General features: G+C 57.5%; 1 protein-coding gene across 1 annotated transcript in view; it reads left to right on the top strand.

The window, feature by feature from the left end:
- Window positions 1–22,697, top strand: part of KCNT1 (potassium sodium-activated channel subfamily T member 1) — a gene marked incomplete at both ends in the record, with an annotated part of 77,670 nt that overhangs the window by 8,486 nt on the left and 46,487 nt on the right. Inside the window, one exon of the mRNA XM_082843722.1 lies at window positions 2,269–2,427. Within this exon, the coding sequence (XP_082699848.1) occupies window positions 2,269–2,427 (159 nt within the window). The remainder of the gene's footprint in view (window positions 1–2,268; window positions 2,428–22,697) is intronic.

Raw genomic sequence — 22,697 nt, 5'->3', positions numbered from 1 at the left:
TCCGCTGGTGCAACGAGGCAGGATGCCAGGAGGCCTGTGGGGCATCTGCTCTGCACCCTGTGCTCACTCCAGTGTCCGGTGTCCCAGCAGCACCGTCAGGGAAGAAGGGCAGCGTCCCCCCTCATCCTCCCCAGGCCACAGCGTGTGGGCAGGGGCCTGGCCTTCTGACTCCTCGTGCACTTCCTAACCCCGCTGTGTCCCCCTGAAGCAAACAGCGGCCCTGGGTTCCGAGCGCTTCCACGGGCCCTGCCGTGTCCGGGCCTTGAGGCCAGGAGAGAAAACCCAAAGCAGGTCAGAGTGGGGAGGGGGTCAGAGGCAGCCACGCCCGGGGAGCTGCAGCCTCTTGGGGTTCTGCCGTTGAAAGGGGCTTTCGGCAAGAAAGGGGCAAAGCAAGAAGACGCAGCCCCCAACCTCGGCCCGTGTGGCCCCCCGCCTGCGCGCCCCTACCCACGGCCCCACCCGCTTGTGACTAAGGAAAAACATGCAGCCACGCTGATGCAATTAAGGAAATGTTATTTCTCGAGTGCTGCCAGATCCTCGGGGTTGACCCCGAGACCCGGGAGGACGGCATGCAGGCGTGTTGGGCCCACGTGGTCTCTCGCAGCCTCGGCCTGGGACTGTCGTTGAGCAGCTCCCGATGGCCGTGGGATGGGGGGCTGATGCCTGCTGCTCGTCCAGGGGATCGAGAGGCATGGGCCAGGCCCTCGGTGGGGGCCCAGGGAATGTGCCTGCCCTTCCCAGGTTGGGGAGGGAGAGGAGGGGTCCATAGTGCCCACCCGCCCGCGTGGACCTCGTGCTCCAGGTGAGTGGCCCTGGCCTCCCAGCCTCTCGTACAGCCTGCCCGTGGTTTTTCAGCGTGGGAGTGAGTGTGGTCAGCAGACCCCTGCACCTGCCCAGAGGCTGAGCTGGGCTCCTCCGTCCTCCTCCTGTCCCTTGGGGGGACGGGCTTGACAGTGGGGAGAACCCACCTCCCCCCCGCCCCAACTCGTCTGCCCTGCCTCCTGTGGTGACTGAGAAGGGGCCCAGGAGGCCATTCCCAGGTCCACCACTAAAGGGTCACAGCTGATGTGCTGCTCCCCCGACCCCAGGGTCTTGGATCTTAGAAGAGAGAGTGAGGGCTCAGCCCAGCGGGCAGAGGCTGCGGGGAGATATTATAACTCCTGCCTCCCCACCAGTGTCCCACCGGCGCTGAGGGGCAGCACCTAGGTGTGGCCTTGGGCTGGACTCAACCTGGAAGGTCAGGTGGTTGCCAGAGGGCCGGGGGTCCCCGGGGTCTGATCTGACTCCCACTTGCGCTGGTGGCCGGGGCCTCTGAGAATCCCCACTAGTTAACTAGTTAGCGACGTGCAGCTGCTCTGCTGCATCCGGCACCACTGTGCTGTGGCGGGGCTCCAGGGGTAGCTAGTGAGCCTCTGACTTGGAGGGCAGAGGGGGCCTGTTGTGATGTCCAGAGGGCCCTGGGGGCTGCTGCCCTGGATGCTGGAAACTGGGAGCCTCGCTGCGTGAGGGTAACTGCAGCCAGAGCTCACCTGGGTGGGGGGATGGGGCCAGGAAAGGGGAAGGAGCCCCGCAAGACGAGTGTCCGTGCCCCAGGAGGCTGCAGACCGTCAGGGACCCTCCCGGTTTACCGGGTGTGACCCCTGCTCTACCACTGCCAGGTGATTGGGACAGGGGTCTCTGTGGCCTCAGAATCCTGGTGACACTGGGCAAAGGGACAGCTAGGGGCTCAGAGGGATCCCGCCCTCCCCTGCTGACACCCCCTCGCAGGCTCTGATCCGAGCTGAGCTGCTCGGCCCCAGGGAGGCCGCAGATGAGGGCCTCTTCTTAAGCCTCCTGGTCACTTCCCCCGAGCCCAGCAGCCTGAGGGTCTGGAAGGGGGTCTTTGAGGGGGAGCTAGGTGTCCTGGGCCCTGAGGAAGGCTGAGCAGCCGGCTTTGGCAATGTCTGCGTGGGGGGAGCCGGGAGGGCTTCCACGGCCCCCGCAGCATCGGGGGTGGTGTGAGCGCCTAACCCTGCCATCGGCAGTGGTGGACCTCCCCAACGCCCTGGAGGTGCTTTGTTCTGAGTGGGCCGCGCAGCCCGGCAGCAGCTGTGGGCGCAGCGGCGGGGCTGTGCTGCGCGGCCAGGCGCGTGGGGGGGCGGGGCGGGCCGGGGGTGGGGGGCCCGGGGGCCCGGGGGCGGCGGGGCCGGTGGGGGCTGTGCTGGCCGGGGGCCGCCCTGCGCGGCGAGCGCGGGCGCAGGCTGAGGGGGCGCTGGCGTGTGCCCGCAGGCAGCCCGGCGCCGGGGACGGCGGCCGCGGGGACGGCGCGCTCCTGGACACCGCCAGCCTCAAGATGAGCGACCTGGACTCGGAGCTCGTGCCCTTGCCACCGCGGTACCGCTTCCGGGACCTGCTGCTGGGCGACCAGTCCTTCCAGAACGACGACAGGTAGGGCGGGGGTCGGCGCGCGGAGTTGTCCGTGGTGCTGAAGGCCTCCGCTGCGCCCGCACTGCCTGGGGCCCGCGCCCTTCAACTTTCCCGGGTTTCCGGGACCCGGAGAAGTTGTGGGGTGGGGAGGGTGGGAAGCGTTTTCCCGGGAGGAGCCTGGACGATGGGACGGGACGCTCTGTGCTGGGGAGTCCCAGAGACCAATCCCCGGGCCAGCCTCCCCGGCTCTGCCCACAGGCCCCCAGTCCCGCTGGCAGCTCTGCTGATTTTGGGCACGAGCCAGGGCCAGAAGCGCCACGTGGCGAAGCCCCGCAGGCTGGCTGAGGGCTGGCGTCCTCCAGACGCTGGCTGTGGTCATTTATTATTAATTAAGGGAGCTCATGTTGTGGTCACTTACCGGGGATGACAACGTGCCCTCACCTCGGATTCTCCTGGGGGGCACAAAGCAAAATGAACTTGAGTCTTTCGGCAAAGGACCAGCAAAATGAGTCCTTGGAAATAATTCATGTGCTGAGGAGGCTGGCAGGAAGCTGGGAGGAATGTTGCTTTTCTCTGCCCTTTCCCCAAATAGCTGTCTCAGTAAACACCCAGCACCATAGCTCCGTCAGCCTCGGGGGCCTCACGCTGGAGCCTGTGGGACTTCGGGCCAGAACCACTTCCCTTGCAGTGTGTTGGGGGAGGGGCCCCGGTATCTGCGGGTCTCCTTCCCCACCAAGCCCTGAACTGGGCTCGTGAATCTGCAGTTGTCCCAACAGTGCAATTATTCAAGTTAGCACATAAAGTCCGTGAGGTTGAAATCGTCAGGGCCCAGATCAGGCTCTCAGAATAATCCACTGCTGAGGCTGCAGCTGGGAAAGAAATCGTGATGTGGAGGAGGCCAGCATGTAAGGACTGTGTGTGAGACTTGTGGAAAGTGAGTTTAAAATCCATCCTGCATGCCGGAAGCAGAACATCCTTCCAGACCTCCCATAGCATTCAGTTGCATTCTCCAGGTGGAATCAGGAGAGATGGAACCCAAAGGCTTCACCCACATAGAACCAAGGGTGCAAACCCAGCAGAGGGGCACATGAAGGCCGTGTAGTTTTATCTTGTTGGACTGAGTACTGTGGTAATAGGTAAACCCACCTGGAAACACACACCCAGGTGAAGAGTTCGCTTAGCTACCTGGGTAGGCAGCGGCAGAGGAGGGCAAGGCCGAGCACTTCTCTAAGCCAGACGTGAGCTCAGCACCTTCCTGAGTCAGCACCAGGAAGCATCAGCCTGCTCCGCTGGGACTTGATTAATTCTCGATAACAGCAGCCCCAGAGGTTCTTTCACAGGCGGGCAGGAAACGGCATCCACCTCCCCGAGTGGGCCTGGGGCCTCCAGATGCTCCAGAAATGCCAGTGACTGCAGCTGATGTAACTGCAGTGACACATCCCTTAGATTTCAGGAGCGGATGGCAGGTCCTCGCCGTCAGCCGAGGGTGGCGTGTGTCTGCCTGGAGGGAACTGTCCCTGTCCCCTGGGAAGTGGGAAGCTGGCGCTGAATCCTCCACCGTGCTCTGGACCCTGTGGCTTGGGGGGGGGGGGGGTTATTGTGGTAAAAGATACAAAACCTAAAATGTAAAGTGACATTTGGCACATATACATCGTCACCACTGTGCAGTTCCAGAGCATCCCATCGCCCCAGACGGAAACCTCGCACCCGTGAGCAGTCACTGCCCTGCAGCTCCTGGCAACCCCCAGTCTCTGTTCTCCTCGGCCTTGTTTTCAGGGGGAAAGTCTCCTGTGTGCTGGGCCCAGGGACTTTGTGCTTGTGTGCCCATGGTGTTCAGAGACGGGCTGTGTGTGTGTATGTGTGTGGGGGTGGGGTGGGGTAGGGGGAGTCCTCCAGAGGACAGGCCCCCGTGGTCCCCGGGCAGGCGTGGAGACCCTGTGCTGCACGTGTGGAGAGGTGGTAAGGATGTGTCTGTACGTCGGGTGAAGGAAGGGAGCAGGCACTGGGGCTGAGAGGCTGTGGGGCAGCCGGAGGGCCCGAGAGGCTGGAGGCCAAGGAGGCCAGCCTGCCCCACCAGCAGGGCCGTGTGCACTCACCCCGTGCTTCCGTGTGCCCCAGGGACAGTCCCACAGAAGCCGGGGCTGGGCCGGGGCCGGGGTCCTGGGGCTGCAGGAGGAAGGGCCGGTGGCCTGGGCGAATCGGCACTGCAGACGGGGGGCGTCGTGGGTCCGGGGAGAAGAGCTGTGCTTGCCCTCCCGCGCGCGCTCCTGGGTCCCTGCTGCCTGGGCTCCTTTCCAGCCCCGCTCACGCGCCCCGGGGCAGCCTCTGTGGGGTGAGCGGGGGCGCTGCTGCCCGACTCCTGGCAGGCTGTGGGTAGGCGGCCAGGGCTGTGGGCTTCCTGTTCTCCAGGGGAATAAAGCCACAGCCATGAGTCACCACAGCCGCACACACCGTGGCCTTGGGGGGAGGGGGGCTCAGCCCGCGTGAGCGAAGGAGACTGCTGGCCAGCCTCTTGCAGCGGGGGCAGCGAGGAGGCAGGCAGAGCCAGGACTGGCCCACCTTCAGGGGGAAGCCAGGGTCCTAGGGGACCCTCATCACTGCCTGTGGCCGGGTCTCAGGGCTCCTGGGGAGCAGGGCTCTAGGCAGAAGCCCTAGACCTGGACCCTCCAAGGCCTGGGGCTCGGGGCTCCCTACCCTGTCCCGGGTCAGCTCACTGCCCCTTCGCCCCAGGAGCCAAGGGGCAGCTCCAGGAGGCCCCTCCCCGTCTGCAGCGGACCCTCCAGTGCGCCTGGTGTACCTGGTCTTGGGGGATGGACCTGGGGCTCTGAGGGCCCCCTGTGGGGCTCAGGGGCTGCAGACCTGGCTGGGCGGTGAGCCCCCACGCCCACTCCGCCTCCTGCAGAGGGCTGATGGTGGCCCGGCCTGGAAGAGGCGGCTGTGAGGGGAGCGGGAAGGGGCTTTGCAGACGGGGCTTTGGTCGTTGTAAGTGTTGCTTCCTTTCCTGGTCTGTAACATGGACACGGGGCTTCAGCCAGCCGCCACACCTCACACCCTCTCTGCACTGCGGTGCAGGGGACATGGGCTGTCCCACCACAGGCTCGTCTCCCACGAGGGTTAGAACCAGCCAAAGGCTGGGGTGGGCAGAGCCACAGGTGAGAAGGCCCGGCCAGGTGTTCTCCTGGCCCATGTGCTGGGACCAGCTGCTTTCCCCAGCTGCCTCTCTGGCCAGGACCCCAGCCCACAGCGGGAGGTGACGTGAGGGTCCGTGCCCCCTCGCCCCCAGGCATCTAGTGGAGGACGGGGTGGGGGTGGGGAGGTGTGTGCGCCCCTCTGGGGGCTCCGTGGCAGCGCGGCTGCAGGGAGGTGAGGAGGCCAGGCCTCCAGGGTTAGAGCGCTGCCCAGAAGGGCCCTGTTCTGTGTTTCCCTGAGCTCCCAGCAGCAGAGGATGGAGCCTGGCTGCTGCTGTGGGAGTGAGCGGCACCCCGTGTTGTTTCACCCAGCAAGCCGAGAAGTGGGGAGGCAGGCCTGCGCTGCGGGCAGCACCCTGAGGACAGACCCCTGCCCCGCCCTGCAGGAGCCACTGTTGGCAGCCACGGCCCCCAGGGCTGGACCCTCCGGCCCCTGGGCTGGGCTCTGGGAGGGGCAGAGAGGTGCCTCTGGAGCAGGCCCAGCCCCCGGGGTCCCCTGGGTTCCCCCTGCGTGGGGGCTGAGTTCAAGCTCCTGGTTTCACCTTTAAATTCCTAGGGCCTGGCTTCTGCTTAGCCGCAGTCAGGATGGGACAAAGGTGGGATTCCGGCCCCATCCTGGCCAGGGGCCTCTGTCCATCACAGACCTGAAGGCCTTGGAGGACCCGGCCCACCTGGGAAATGGTGGTGGCGCAGGCTGGTGGGGCCCAGGCGGGTTGGGGGTCCCCTGCCACCTTCAGCTCCGTGCAGAATAGGACTGGATGGTGCTGGGGTGCGGGGGACATGTCGTCCAGCACCCCGGAGTGTGGGTCTAAAGCCAGATGCCACACCTCCCCCCACAGCCCCTCCCCAGCCCAGAGCAGCCACCTGGGTGTTCAGGCCCAAGGCCCGGGGGTCCTCCCGGACCCCCTCCCTGCGTAAGTTGGTCACCCCTGGGGCGGCTGCTTCTGCGCCCTGGACGGCTGCCCGCCCTCACACCCCTCTCCAGTGGGCCCCCAACACTCCCAGCTTCCTCCGTAGCCCAGGCCTGAAACGCTTGTGCTCACCTCAGCTCCCTCCCACCTGAGCCCAGGGTCCTTCACCTCCTCCCGGGATCCGCCCACATCCTCCGCAGCTGCGCGCCTTCTGCCTTCTCCTTTCTGCTTCTGTCTCTGCAGTTTCTGACTTTAAACCATAGACAGAAGAGTGGCGAGCGCGCTGGGTGCATGGACACTGGGAGCTGACCCGGACGCCGCCAGGCGGCTCTCTCAGTGGCCCTGTGTCTCTTGGGGCCTCACTTTCCTCTGTCTGCATGATTAGACCAAGGAAAGGCTCAGGTCCTGGCCGATTCTGTGTGCTGTGTCCCAAGGGGGTAAGATTTATATCGATCTTTCTAGCACTTTCCGGGCCTGGGGCTCATTTGCCTGCATCTCTGCCACACCACTGTAGGGCTGGGCCAGGTCTAGTTCTCCCCATGGTTACCTGGGGCCCCCCTGCAGAGAGTGGCCGGTGCTCCCAGGGGCAGGCCGCGCCTTCCTCCATTCTGTGTCCTCCTCTCTGGGTGGGCGTGTGGGGGCTTGGGTCACCCCCGGTCCTGGGAGGCCAGGAGCAGGCAGGATAGACAGCGAGAAGATGGAGGATAAAGGAATGAGAACAAACAGGACGGGGAGGGTGTGGGTGATGGAGGGGCGCACACACAAGTGTGAGCAGCGGTGTGGTCGCCTCCCCACCAGCCCGTGGACACCAAGGCAGGTCGGCGGGGCTCCTGGACCTGAGTCTGCACCTGGAAGACAGCCACGCTCTCAGTGACCCAGGATTAGAGGTAGACCAGTCAAGGTGTTAGCAGTTCTGTGATGAGAAGGGGCCCTGGCTGCCCTTGCCCACATCCCGAGGATACTGCGGGAGACCCTGAGATGGCGAATTGGGCGTCCCTGGGAGCCGGGTCCCCATCCCGGCCCCTGGTGCTGGACATCTCCCTGCACCTCTTTGCCTCTAAGCCTGCATCCCGGGGACTTGTGCGCACGAATCAAAATTAAATTCCTCCCAGTTAGTGCAAAGCAGAGCACAGACATCCAGCGAGAGGGTGGCCAGCATCCTCCAGCGTCACGGAAAGCACGCTCGGTTTCTGTTTCACATTGTGGTTCCCTTCACTCCTGATAGGCTTCCCATGATGTGCCATTTGCCGTTGAAAATTCTGTGCACGTGTCATTCCGCTTCATCCACTTGGAGTGAAAATGGGAGGTGAGAGTGTCCAGGCTGGGTCTCAGGCAGCTCGAGCTCTGTGACAAACACCCCAGCCTAGGGGCTTCACCAGCAGACACTTAATTCTCACAGTTCTGAGGCTGGAAGTCTGAGATCGGATACCAGCCAGGGGTGGGTGGGGGGGCTGGTGGGACCTCTTCCTGGTGTACAGACTCCCGTGTCCTCACGGGAGACACAGGCAGAGACACAGAGAGCACGTGCTCTCATAAGGGCACTAATCCCATCTTAGGGCCCCACTCTCGGGATCTCATCTAACTTTAATCACCTCCTAAGGCCCCACCTTCAAACACCATCACACTGGGGGTTGGGGCTTCAATGTGACTTTGGGGAGACACACACATTCCATCCACAGCAGGCTTGGGGAAACAAGGTGGACGCTACAAAAGAGATGGCCGGGGCTTCCCTGGTGGCGCAGTGGTTGAGAATCTACCTGCCAAGGCAGAGGACACGGGTTTGAGCCCTGGTCCGGGAAGATCCCATGTGCCGTGGAGCAACTAAGCCCGTGCACCACAGCTACTGAGCCTGCGCCCTAGAGCCCGTGAGCCATAGCTACTGAGCCTGCGTGCCATAACTACTGAAGCCCTTGCGCCTAGAGCCGGTGCTCTGCAACAAGAGAAGCCACCGCGACTAGAAGCCCACACACTGCAAGGAAGAGTAGACCCCGCTCGCCACAATTAAAGAAAGCCTGTACGCAGCAAAGACCTAACGCAGCCAAAACTAAAATAAGTTAATTAATTAAAAAAATTTTAAAAAGATGGCTGGTAACCTTTCATGGGGTTAAGCTCTGCCTTGCTTTCAGATTCCTTACACCCCGAGAACATCCCAGGATCCCCAGAGGGAGAGCCTTCCCCTCTCCCCTCACCCACGGGGTGCAGGCACCTGGTGAGCAGAGGCAGATCCTGCAGGAAAAGACCTGTTCAAGGTCGCACAGCTGATGGGGGGAACTTCAGGAGAGGGGGTCTGCAGGAAAGAACCGCAGACCTACTGCAGTGCTTTGAAATGGTGTCCCCCAAATTCATGTCCACGGCACCTGGGAACGTGACCTTATGTGGCAATAGGGTCTTTGCAGGTGTAATTAAGGTAAAGATCTTGAGATGGGATGATCTTGGATTTAGGGTGGGCCTTACATCCGCTGACTGCTATCCTTGTAAGAAGAGAAACACACATAGGAGAAGCCTTGGGGAGACGGAGCAGAGACTGGGGTGACGTGGCCACAAGCCAGGGCCACCTGGGGCCGCCCGGAACTGGAAGAAGCAGGAAGGACCCTCCCCTGGAGCCTCTGGGGGAGCACAGATTTCGTGTGGCATCTATGGGGCATCTCCTGAGACTCGTGTCTGCACTGGGGAGGCAGGAGGAGAGGAGGTGTCTCCCCTGAGAAGTCGGGGAGCCCCGGGTGGTGCCCATGAGGTGATCAGAGAGCCTGGGGGGAGTGGGTGAGGGCTCCTGGCTCTGGGTCTGCAGCCAGGGTGGAGTCCAGGGAGGGGGCAGCACATACCTGCCTTGGGGAAGACATTTCCCTGGTGGCCCCAACCTGTCCTTCTCGGCTGGTTTGTTTGGTCCAGGAATATTGTGTTGCATCTGGTTATTACGGTTCACTGACTCCTTTTAATCCAGAGTGGCTCCTACCAAGTGTGGCCTCCCCAGGTCCCCCACCCTAATCTCCAAGCCGGTAAAGATGGTGAAATGTCACCCCCAGGATCTCCTTATTTGGAAGTAGGGTCTTCAGAGGTCATTACATGAGCATGAGGTCATTAGGGTGGGCCCTAATCCAACATGATTAGTGACCTTTTTTTAACGTTTATTTTTTATTGTTATTATTATTTTTGGCTGCACCGCCTCTTAGTTGCGGCACGTGGGATCTTCGTTGCTATGTGCAGGGTCTTGTAGTTGCAGCATGTGGGATCTAGTTCCCTGACCAGGGATCAAGCCCCGACCCCCTGCATTGGGAATGTGGAGTCTTAGCCACTGGACCACCAGGGAAGTCCCTACTGGTGACCTTTTAAAAAAGAGAAATCTGGAGACAGACCTGGAATGATCCTCCCTCACGGCCTCACAAGGAGCCAGCCCTGCTGACACCTTGATCTTGGACTTCTGGCCTCCAGAACGGGGAGAGGATGAATTTCTGTTGTTCAAGCCATCCAGACTGGGGTACTTTGTTACGTCAGCCATAGGAAGCTCATACCCATGGCAATTCTGCATTATAAGTAAGGTTACTAACCAGTTGGCTGAGTTAATCACCAGGAGGTTGGGCCCTTTCTGGTCACAGGGGCCCTTTGAAAGCAATAGTGTTTTCCCTGGCTGGAAGTGGAAGAAAAGATTTGGGGCACAGGGGAATCTGACCCACGATTGCCACCTTAAAGGTGGAGGGGCCCAGGGATGGAGGGCAGCCTTTAGGGGCTGAGCAGCCAACAGCCAGCAGGAAAGGGGAACCTCAGTCCTACAGCCGCCAGGAGCTGAATCCAGCCAACTGGATGAGCCTGGAGGCGGATTTTCCCCAGGGGTCCAGGTGGAAACTCAGCCCTGCTGATGCTGATTTCAGATGCGTGGGACCCTAAGCGAGACACCAAGCTAAGCTACACCCGGTCTTCTAACCTCGGCACTGCGAGTATATGTTGCCCTAAGCTGTGAAGTGCCCTAAGCTGTGAAGTTGGCAATTTGTCACACAGCATAGGCAGCTGACACGCCAGACCTCTGGTCCTGCAGGACGTCCTGCCGTCTGTGTGTCCGGTTGCCTCTTGGTGGGTGGTTCAGCTTGTTGCTTCGCCTCCAGTATTCCTGTAAACTGGATGTTGGATCTGAAGGGCTCGTGGACGGAACTCAAATGTTTCAGGCAAGAGAAGGTTTTAAGTGCCACCACGGTCCCCATGTCCCGGTTGTCCCTCCGTTAGAGATGGCCAGAGGGACACGATGGCTTAACGATGACAGCCCAGCCCTTGCACTGGGCAGTTGTGCGAGGTGATCCGTCGTCATACGACCATGCGTTCCCCCTCCTTGGTGCAGCTAAGGGTGGCGACCCCACCGGACGTCCTCCCTGACCCCACGTTCTGTGGCGGCTTGGACAAGCTCCTTTCCGGTTCTGCTCCACCCTCCTTGAGTATAAGCCACATTCTTCTTTAACTGGTGGTTTTCCTATATCAATGGGAGCTGGTTGTACACCCCGAAATGTAATTCCTGCTGAGAAAGCAGGAAAACACGCTCAATCCTTTCCATTTAATTACCAGTTTTCAAAGTGTATTATAGCAGCCTCAAAGGATGACAGCTGAAGGTGTTTTTTCTGGACTACTCTTTCTGGGTTTCATGTATTGACTAATGGCGTTACATAGGTTCACCATGTGTGATGGACTGAGCAATGCCCCCCTCCCAAAGATGTACATGTCCTAATGCCTGGGACCTGCAAGTGTCTTAGGTGACAAGAGGGGCTTTGCAGATGTGTTGAAGTTAAGGATCTTGAGATGGGGAGACAGTCCTGGATCATCTGGGTGGACCCCATGGGATCACAGGTCTTTTTGAAGAGGGAGGTGGGAGGGCCAGAGTCAGTTTCTGTTTCTGAGTCTGTTTCTGTTTTGTTATGTTCATTCCTTTGTTTTATTTTTAGATTCTACATATAAGTGATAACACAGTATTTGCCTTTTTCTTTCTGAATTATTTCACTAAACATAATACCCTCCAGGTCCATCCACGTTGCTGCAAATGGCAAAATTTCATTTTTTTTAGGGCTGACTAGTATTCCATTGTATTTATACATACGTCTTCTTTATCTTTTCATTTGTTGATGGACACTTAGGTTGCTTCCATATTGTGGCAATTGTAAATAATGCTGCTGTGAACATTGGGTTGCATGTATCTTTTTGAATTAGTGTTTTCAAGGATTGGGGGGATGTATACCCAGGAGAGTGGGATTGTTGGATCATATGGTAGTTCTATTTTCACCTTCATGAGGAAGCTCCATACTGTTTTCCACAGTGGCTGCACCAATTTACATTCCCAACAACAGTATTCTAGGGCTCCCTTTTATCCACATCCTCGCCAACATTTGTTAATTGTGGTCTTTTTGATGTTGGCCATTCTGACAGGTGTGACTTGATCTCTCATTGTGGTTTTGATTTGCATTTCTCTGACGACTGGTGATGTTGAGCTTTTCATGTACCTGTTGGCCATCTGTATGCCTTCTTGGGAAAAATGTCTGTTCAGGTCTTCTGCCCATTTTTTAATCCAGTTGTTTGTTTTTCTGTTATTGAGTTGTATGAGCTCTTTATGTACTTTGAGTATTAACTCCTTATTGGTCATATCATTTGCAAATATTTTCTCCCATTTGGTAGGTTGTCTTTTCGTTTTGTTGGTGGTTTCCTTTGCTGTGCAAAAGCTTTTAGCTTAATTTGGTCTCATTCGTTTACTTTTGTTTTTGTTTACTTTGCCTTGGGAGACAAATCCGAAAATATATCGCTGCGACTTATGTCAGAGAGTGTTCTGCCTTTGTTTTCTTCTAGGTTTTATGTTTTCAGGGCTTACATTTAGGTCTTTAATCCATTTTGAGTTTTTTTTTAATATGGTGTTAGAGAGCATTCTAATTTCATTCTTTTACATGTAGCTGTCCAGTTTTCCCAGCACCACTGGGAAAGAGACTGTCTTTTCTGCATTGTATATTCTTGCCTCCTCTGTCGCAGATTGACCGACCATAAGTGTGTGGGTTTATTTCTGGGCTCTCTATTCTGTTCTGTTGATCTATATTTCTGTTTTTGTGCCAGTACCATACTGTTGTGATTACAATAGCTTTGTAGTATAGTCTGAAGTCAGGAAGCATGATACCTCCAGCTTTGTTCTTCTTTCTCAAGATTGCTTTGGCCAGTCAGGAGCTTTTGTGTTTCCATACAAGTTTTAGAATTATTTGTCCTAGTTCTGTGAAAAATGCCATTGGTATTTTGACAGGGATTGCATTGAATCTGTAGATTGCTTTGAGTAGTATGGTCATTTAAACAATATTAATTTTTCCAATCCATGAGCATGATATATCTTGACCTCTGTGTCATTTCAGTTCCTTTCATCAGTGTCTTACAGTTTTCTTACAGATCTTTTACTTCCTTAGTTAGATTTATTCCTAGGTTTTTTTTTTTTTGATGTGATGGTAAACAGGATTTTTTTTAACTTCTCTTTCTGATAGTTTGTTGTTAGTGTATAGAAGTACAACACATTTCTGTATATTAATTTTGTGTCCTGCAATGTTACCAAATTCATTGATTAGCTCTAGCAGTTTTCTGGTGGCATCTTTAGGATTTTCTATGTATAGTATCATGTCATCTGCAAACAGTGACAGTTTTACTTCTTCCTCTCCAATTTGGATTTCCTTTTCTTGTCTGAGTGCTGTGGCTAGAACACCCAATATTGTGTTTAATAGCAGCGGCAAGAATGGACATCCTTGTCTTGTTCCTGATCTTAGAGGAAATGCTTTCATCTTTTCACCATTGACTATGTTGTTAATTGTGGACTTGTCATATGTGGCCTTTATTATGTTGAGGTTTGTTTCCTGTGTACCCACTTCGTTGAGAGTTTTTAACATAAAAATATGTTGAATTTTGTCAGAAGGTTTTTTTGCATCTGTTGAGATGATCATATGGTTAGTATTCTTCAATTGGTTAATGCGGTGTATCACATTGATTGATTTGTGGCTATTGGACCATCCTTGCATCCCCGGGATGAATCCCACTTGATCATGGTGTATGATCTTTTTAATGTATTATTAAATTCAGTTTGGTAATATTTTGTTGAGTATATTTGCATCTTTGTTCATCAGTGATATTAACCTGTAATTTTCTTTTTTTTGTAATTTTCTTTTTTTGATATCTTCGTCTTGTTTTGGTTTCAGGGTGATGCTGGCCTCATAGAATGAGTTTGGAAGCATTCCTTCCTCTGCAATTTTCTAGAATAGTTTGAGAAGGGTAGGTGTTAACTCTTCTCTAGTGGTTTGGTAGAAGTCACCCGTGATGCTGTCTGGTCCTGGACTTTTGTTTGTGGGAGATTTTTACTACTGATTCAATTTCATTACTGGTAATTGGTCTGTTCCTATTTTCTATTTCTTCCTGGTTCAGTCTTGGGAGATTGTGCATTTCTAGGAATTTGTCCATTTCTTCTAGGTTGTCCATTTTATTGGCATATAATTGTTTGTAGTAATCTCTTATGACCTTTTGTGTTTCTGTGGTATCAGCTGTAACTTCTTTTTCATTTCGAATTTTATTGATTTGGACCCTCCCTCTTCTTTTCTTGGTTATCTATCTTCTTTACCTTTGCAAAGAACCAGCTCTCAGTTTCAGTGATCTTTTCTATTGATTTTTTTACTCTCTACTTCATTTATTTCTGCTTTGATTTTTATGATTTCTTTCCTTCTGTTAGCTTTGGGTTGTGTTTGTTCTTCTTTTTCTGGTTCCTTTAGGTGTAAAGTTTGGTTGTTTATTTGAGATTTTTCTTATTTCCTGACATAGGCTTGTATCACTATCACTATAAACTTCCCTCTTAGAACTGCTTTTGTTGCATCCCACAGATTTTGGATCATTGTGTTTCCATTTTCACTTGTCCCCAGGTATGTTTTTATTTTCTTCTTTAATTTCTTCAGTGATCCATTCGTTGTTCAGTAGCATATTGTTTAGCCTCCACGTGTTTGTGGTTTTTGCAGTTTTTTTCCTAGTTTCATAGTGGTGTGATTGGAAAAGATGTTCGATATGATTTCAGTTTTCTTAAATTCACTGAGACTTGTTTTGTGGCCTAGCATGTGGTCTATCCTGGAGAATATTGCATATGCACTTGAAAAGAATGTGTATTCTGCTGCTTTGGGATGAGTCATTCTCTCTCTCTCTCTCTCCCTCCCTCTCTCTCTCCCTCTCTCCCTCCCTCTCTCTCTCTCTCTCTCTCTCTCTCTCTCTCTCTCTCTCTCTATATATATATATATATATATATATATATATATATATATATAAAGTCCACCTGGTCTAATGTGTCATTTAAGACCAGTGGTGTTTCCTTATTGATTTTCTGTCTGGATTGTCTGATCCATTGATTTAAGTGGGGTGTTAAAGTCCCCTATTATTGTGTTACTGTCAATTTCTCCCGTTGTGTCTATTAATGTTTGTTTTATGTGTTTAGGTGCTCCTTTGTTGAGTGCATATTTATAATTTTTATATATTCTTCTTGTATTGATCCCTTGATCATTACGTAATGCCCTTTTTTGCTTCTTGTTACAGTCTTTGTCTTTAAGTACAGTAAGCATATTCTTTTTTTTTTTTTTTTTCCGGTACGCAGACCTCTCACTATTGTGGCCTCTCCCGTTGCGGAGCACAGCCTCCGGACGCGCAGGCTCAGCGGCCGTGGCTCACGGGCCCAGCCGCTCCACAGCAATGTGGGATCTTCCCGGACCAGGGCACAAACCCGTGTCCCCTGCATCGGCAGGCGGACTCTCAACCACTTCGCCACCAGGGAAGCCCAAGCATATTCTTAATGTGCAACCGTCACCACCATCCATCTCTTTCATCTTCCCAAACCAAAGCTCTGTCCCCATTAAACATTCACTCCCCGTCCCCTCCCCAGCCCCTGCAGCCAGCTTGCTCTGCCCTTCACTTGGTTTGCACTGTCTGTCTTACTGCCTGAAGAGTTCTTTCTTTATCCCTTAAGCCCGGTAGATGAATGGAATCAATATCTGGGTGTGGCACATCCTGCACCTTATTTTCCTGGAACTCTTTCACCGTTATATTGCTCAGTACTTTCTGAATATGTTTTAAGTACTTAAAACCGGTTGGGGCCTCTGTCCAGGGCACAAGCAGTTCTTCGCCGAGTGTTCCCACAGCTCTCAGCTCCTGTCTGCTCTGCATCTGCTGCTGTGCCAGCAGGGCCATGCCTCTGTCAGTAACTCCATTTTCAGTCACATCTTTTCTGGATTGGGTGCATTAGTGATCCCACGTGGTTCAGTGTTGGGGCTCTCGGTTTGTCTCCAAACTTCTGTCATCTCCCTGTTTCCCTCACTCTGTTGAGACACCGACGTCTCATTTTTGAGCTTGCCCCTGTCCAGTGGGTTTAGTGCTTGAAGCCTGTCTAGGGAAGTCCTTCTGCTCCCAGTCATGTTTTATTGTTGGCCGGCTTCTTTGTCTTATGAAGTCCACCCTCTCTTTATCCCCCTTTTTCTCTTCTCTCTCTCCCTTCCTTCCTTCTTTTTAAAAAAATTGTGTATTTGAATTGTGATAAAATATACCAAAAACGTACCATCTTAACCACTTGAAGCGCACAGCTCAGTGGCTTTCAGCGCATTCGCGTTGTTGTGTAACCATCGCCACATCCGTCTCCAGATCTTTCCCATCTTCCCAGACTGAAGCTCTGTCCGCATTCAGCACTAACTCCGTCTCCCAGCTCCTGGCCCCACCATCTCCTTTCTGTCTCTTATGGATTTGACTCTTCGAGGTCCCTCAGATAAGTGGATCCTACAGGATTTGTCCTTTTGCGACGGGCTTATTTCTTTTTTTTTTTAATTTAATTTAATTTTTTAATTAATTTATTTGGTTGCACCAGTTGCGGTAGGCGGGCTCCTTAGTTGTGGCTCACAGGCTTCTTAGTTGCGGCACATGGGCTCCTTAGTTGCAACCAGCCTGCCCCACCCCCACCCAGCCAGCAGTCCCCACACACAGAATGACACAGGGCTGCTGTGTGGCAGGAATGAAGCCCTTTGGAAGAAGATGCAAGTGCTTGAGCAAAAGGAGCAGTCGACCTTCCTGCCTGTCCCCTACCCCACCACACACAGCCATGGGGTCTGAGTCTGCCTGAGCCCCGTGGGAGCGAGCCGTGCTGGGACTCCTCAGGGCCTGGGTCCGCTCTCCCTGCCTCGCCTCACGTGGCGCCTCGCCTGCCCACTGGACACTCATCACAGTGCCCTGGGGATGCAGAGCCGTGGGCCACTGGTCCCCCCAGGAGGGCTGTCTGTCCTCCCCACACAGGAAGATACCACTAGACTCGGGATCATAGAAGTGGACCATTGTTTTCAAAATAAATCAAACCTCACCTAAATGATGCAGCAGCCAGTTGAAAGGCCTCCCCCAGTCCACTCCCAGACGTAACCACCACACATCAGCCTGTATTTGTCATTAGATCCCGCCACACAAAATGTTGGACATCCTGCCCCTGTCACCTGATCTGACCCTGGACCTCAGACACCATCGGGACCTGCCAACCCACTGCATTCTCAAAACCCAGAACGGGAAAGACACAGCACTCAGGGTGGGATGCGCTAGACACGCTGAGCCTTCCCCGTGGGTGGACGTGAGGCGTTTGCCATCCTGTGCCCTTACAGATGGCGCTCCCACGAGCATTCTGAGATGGGCTGCCCCTCGCTGCCATTGCTCAAGGAAATCAAGTTCTGGTCTCTTCGTGGACCCTAGAGTCTCAAGGAGCCCCTCTCACAGCTTCCTGGGGTGCACAGGTGAACGTCCCTGATGGTCTGTTGCGTGTGTGTTACCGACCAGGGCTCTTGGCCCCCTTAATCAATAGAAACTGATCAGAGGCCACATCAGAAATTCAGGCAAGACTTTATTGGGGGCCCTGCTGCTGTAGTGGGGAGCGTGAACAAGTAATAGGTTCCCTTGCTCACTCGCTGAGTGGTGGGGGCGTCTGGTTCCTTATATGGGGTGAGGGTAGGGATGTGTCCAGGGGTCGGGCCGGAGGCGTGGCTTAGGAGGTCTGCCCACCCCTTGGTGGTGTGTGCGAGGGTCTCGCGCAGTGCCCTGCTTTTGCTCCCAGCTCTTCAGAAGTGGCAGTTGGGGTTTCTGTCTCTTTGTATCTTGTTGTCCAGAATTTGCCCCACCTGCGCATGTACGCAGTTATTTTTAGTCCCTTATCGATTCTTTGTATTTCGTTGCTGGAAGAGATGTTTGTTTCGGTGCAAGCACTGCAGCAAAGGGTCCCAGGTCTCAGCCTGTCTCGCGTGGACACACATACAGAGGGGCCTCAGCGTGGCCCCGCAGATGGCGCTGCCCGTGCCCGCGGTGCTGCATGCGTCTCGCTCACCAGCAGGCCCGAGGCACTTCCAGCCCTCCCTCTTTTGCAGGCGCTCTTTGCCTCTCTCTCCATGGGAAGGGTAGGGAATGGCTGACAGAGGCTTGCCCCCCTCTGCCCAGGGCGGGCAGGGGCCTCCCAGTGCTTGGCCAGTACAAACACCTCGGCAGATACGGGACGGGATGGGACGTAGAAGGCGGTCGGGGGAAATGCACTATGAGTGTTTGCTGATACCACCAAATGGCTTTATCCCGACAAGGCACTGTCTGGGGAGGGGCCAGGCCAGGGGCTGGCTGTACTGAGGCCCACCTTCCTTCTGCAGACCTCTGCAAGCACCGGGCCCTGGTGGTTTGCTGGGTCACAAGTGGGGTGAAGACATAGAGGTAGGCAGGCTGGCCAAGCTGCAGGCTCCCGTCTGGCGTCAGGGTTTGGACACGTCGGCAGGGCCTGGAGCCCCCCGGCAGCCTGGACGGTTGTCGTCTGAGCCCCCCTGCGCCCAGCTGGGCTCCAGGGCAGCCAACCCACAGCCTTGGTCCTCCCAGCGCCAACACCTAACGGCCATTACCTAGGCGAGTCACCTCAGGCCTCCCTCTCTGTGAAAATGGAAGGAATTGGGCAGAAAAGCCACACGGTGCGGCAACAGGGAGCAGAGGCTCGGTCGGCTGGCCCCGCGTGGGAGACCTCGCTCCACTGCTTCCTGTCTGGTCTCCTGGGGAAGGTACTTCTCCCTCCCTCAGTGCCTTGGTTTCCCCACTTTGCAAACGGACAGAAATCTGCACACTTCCTCAAGCTGTCTGTATTCAGTGAGAGGATCCAAGCTCGCCCAGCAGGGCGTCGGGCGCAGACTGGGCTCCAGGAAGTAGCTGGCTCATCCGCGGCTGGGGTCTCACGCCTGGCACGGAGCTGAGCCTGGTATGCGGGCACCGCTAAACGAGTACCCCCGTGGACTCCCAGAAAGCTCTGGGGGGAAGGAGGTGGGGGAAAGGGCGACCCCTGAGTGCCTGCGGTTGGGAGGACAGACAGTGATGTCCCACCTGACCCAGGGGCTGGACCCACCCAACCTGGGCAGCAGGGGTAGGGGCTGGCACGTGCGCGTGGCTCTAGGCTGGCCAACTAGAGCCCCACCCGCGTCCCCAGAACCCACAGGCCGGCTGAGGCTCCCCTCTCCAGCGGCCCCCGCCTGCGGAGGTGACCGGCCGAGAGCCACCGGCTGTCACCGTGCTACTATCCCTCCCCTCCTCCCAGCGCCGTGACCGTCAGCATGACTATTACTACTACTTCCGTTGTAAGGCAGCCCCTCGAAGCCTGGGGCGCCAAGACCCTCTCCCACGTGGCGCGTCCTCTGGGCACCCAGCCTCCGGGTTGGGGAGGCGGCCGAGCCTGGGCGCCCCCGGGCCGCGGCGGGAGGGAGCCCGGCCGCCCCCAGTTTCCCAGCCCCCCTCGGCCGTTCCACTGCGGCGGAGGCGCGGGGAAGGCGGGGCGGCGCGCGGAGATGGTAGCGCCCGCTCCCCTGCCGCCACCCGCCGCCCGCCGCCGCCGTGCGCTCCGACAGGATGGCGCGGGCCAAGCTGCCGCGCTCGCCGTCCGAGGGCAAGGCGGGCCCGGGGGGCGCCCCGGCCGGCGCCTCGGCCCCCGAGGAGCCGCACGGGCTCAGCCCGCTGCTGCCGGCCCGCGGCGGGGGCTCAGTAGGCAGCGACGTGGGCCAGAGGTAGGGGCGGGGGCGCGGGGCGCCGCGGGAGGGGCTTTGCATCTCTGCGCTCGCATCCCGCACGGGCTCCGCTTGACTGCACCTGCCCCGCTGCCTGCAGCCCCGGGAAGGGAGGGACGGCCGAGGTCTCCCTCGGGACCCCCAGCCAAGCGCCCCAACCGCTCTGTGTGTATCCAGCCCGCCTCGGGGAGCCTGTGGGACCCCTGCTCCCTTCTGCTCTGAGAGGCTGAGCACAGAGGGCCTGCAGATAAGACCGGAGGGAAGAAAGGCAGTGGGGACCTGGGCGCTGTGCCAGGTGGCTTGGTGACCACTGCCCGAGCCCTGCCCCACTGGAGGCCACACTCTTGTTGGTTCCAGCAGCCACTTGGGGGGAGGCAGGGCCAGCATCTGTGTCCGGCTTCAGAGGTGAGCAGCTGCATAGCAGATGGGAGCTGGGGTGTATCAGAGCTCAGGCTCCCTGGGGCTGGTGCCTGGAGCTAGTGGCAGCTGAGGTGCAGCAGGCTGGTTCCCCAGCCAGGCAGGGGCAGTGCCAACCCCTGTCCGGCCCCTCCTTGAGGCCCGGTGCAGCACGACAGCCTATTTCACAGATGAGGGCGCTGAGGCTCAGTCTGCAGGGCTAATGCAGAACCACCCCTGCCCTGTGCCAGGAGCCCTTCTAGATGCTGCGGGGGAAACCGAGATGAATCAGACCCAGTGGTGTGGGCACATGTCGTGGGCGCGGAAACCTGTGCCTGGTAGAGGGAGGTGCAGGCTGGGCCGGGACAGGGAGAGCGGGGCTTCCTGGGGTGCTCGCCGTTTGTGGGAGCGCACAGGGAGATGGGCAGGGGCTTCCAGGCAGAGGAAACAGCCAGGGCCAAAGCCTGGGGCGGTTGGGGGAGGCGCTGTGCCGTGTCAGGGTTGGGGCGAGGGGTTGGCAGAGACTCAGCCTGGCAGATGGCAGACCAAGGGTGCCTGGGGAGCCTCCCCCCGCCCCTCCTGCTGGCCACATGCCCTCTGGGCCCCTCCCCACCCTCAAACCCCATTTCCTGCTCCTTGGCCGCCCCTGGGGGCCACTGCCCAGCGGTCATTCCCATTTGCCGGAGGAGACTGCTAAGGCTGGAGATTGAGTGCCTCTAACGGGCACGCCTGGTGGCCTCACGCAGCTGATGGGCAGCCCCTGGGCAGGAGGGAGGCAAGGGCTGGCCAAGGCCCTGGAGACCAGGTTCCTCTCTTCTCCATCCTCTTCCTGCAGGCAGTGCAGGGACAGAGGCATGGCAGGTCTTGTCCAGGCTGCATCTGAACCCGCAGTGCAGCATGGGAGCTGTGGTGGCAGGGACACCTCCTCCAGGGAGCCCTCCTCCCATACCCACCCCTGCCACCCCCAGTCCTGTGCTGATGACCCTTCATGTGAGCAGCCTCACTCAGTCCCCCTGCAGCCCCTGAGGTTCAGGGTCCTCATCAGCCTCCTTCTGCAGAGTAGAGGGAGTGTCTGCAGCTGCATCGCTGGCCCAGCAGCAGCAAGGGCTGGCGCCTGCAGCTTCCTCTCCCCAAGCGTTAGATGCACACTGTGGAGTTTGCTCTGGACGGGAGTAGGGAGCCATGGCAGGTTTCAGAGCAGGGGAGGACTTGCAGGCTTTGTTCCTTAGGAACACGAGTCTGATAGAGATTCCAGTAAGACCAGAGCCGGCAGGTGGTTGCCCTCTGCCGGAGGGAGCCTGTGGCCGCAGCTCCTGCGGCTGCCCGCATCCCGCACGCGCCTTCTGGAGCCAGCCGGGGGCAGGGCTCGCTGGGCCACGAGGCCTCATCCCTGCCCAGGGCGCCCCCCCCACCTGCCCCTGAAGCACTGCACCCCCATCTCCTGGACGCTGTGGGGGGATCGTTAGAAACGTGACCGGGGTTGGGGGGGGTGATAAGGACCATCGCTTGAGAGCTTTGGAGCTGAAGAGCCAGTGAGGGAGAGGCTGGCCATGTAGTGAACTCTCCCGGAGGGTCACGGCTGGGCTAGGGCCCCTTCATGCCCCCAGCGACCCTGGGGCTGAGCGGCCTTGCCCCCAGGGGTGCTGCCGTGTAGCCTCACATCTGCTGGGGGGCCCCAGCGCAGTCCCCCACCTCCTGCCAAGTCTTCAGGAGTCCAGCCTCGGGTCGGGGCCAGGGACGGCAAAGCTGGCCTGCATGGACTGGGGCCTGAGTTCGGGGGCCCCACTGGTGGCAGGGGGGTGCTTTCGGCCCTGGACGTGGGCTGCCCCCGGCCTTTGAGAGACGAGTCCTTGGGCCCCAACAGCTGTGTGTGGGAGGAGGGGCCCCAGGAGCCAGAATGGGGTGCGGGTGCTAAGGCCCAGAGCTGTGGCCCAGGGGCCAGCAGGAGAGCAGGGCAGAGCAGGGCAGTGTGCTGGCTTGGGGGCACCCCTGCAGAGCCCCAGGCTGGCGGGGACAGAACCACTGGAAGGTGTAGGCAGGTTTCCAGGCACAGCTCAGGTCCTAGCCGGGTGCCAGGTGTGCTGACCTGGAAGGAAGAGGGATGCAGAGGGGTGGGACAGCTGGGGCAGGTGAGGCTGGAGAGGAAGGGCCTGCTTACTTAGCAGGCCCCGCCCCCTGGGTTTGGGTTGTGTCCCAGGTGAGGGGCTCACTGGTGGCTTGCTGGAGGGGGCGTGGGGGTGGCCGGGAAGGCATGGCAGGGGCCCTGGTGAGAAGGAACGGGCCGCAGAAGGATCTAGGAGGCAGAATTCTGGGCTCTGAGAGTTGTGGGGAGTCACGGCAGGGAGTGGGGAGCGCTCTGTGGACGGCTGAGTTTGGGGTACCTAGAGGCACGGCCACGGGGAGAAGTCCGGGAGGCAGAGCCCAGGCCGGGGAGTGGGGACCCTTGTGTGGGTGTGGCTTTGGATGGGGCCACACGGGCAAGGGGAGGAGTGGAGGCCAGAGGCCAGGATGAGCTCTGAGGACCCGCCGGAGGCCGCGCGCAGAGGTCAAGGGAACTCCAGGGCAGGAAGAGGGTCCTCGGGGAAGGGAGGCAGGAGGACCTGGACGGGGGAGTGGGAGGCCGCCAGGAGGCCAGGCCTAGAAGCTGGGCCAGGAGGCTGTCTTCGCCCTCCCCAGGGGTAGTCTCAGGGGCGGAGCTCACCAACCCGGGACCCTCACCCGGAGGGGACATCCAAGGAGGG

Source organism: Leucopleurus acutus (assembly GCF_964270905.1).
Source record: "Leucopleurus acutus genome assembly, chromosome: 7".
NCBI classification, from domain to species: domain Eukaryota; kingdom Metazoa; phylum Chordata; class Mammalia; order Artiodactyla; family Delphinidae; genus Leucopleurus; species Leucopleurus acutus.
The sequence above is the reverse complement of the archived record's forward strand: the minus strand, read 5'-3'. Positions and strand labels throughout refer to the sequence as shown.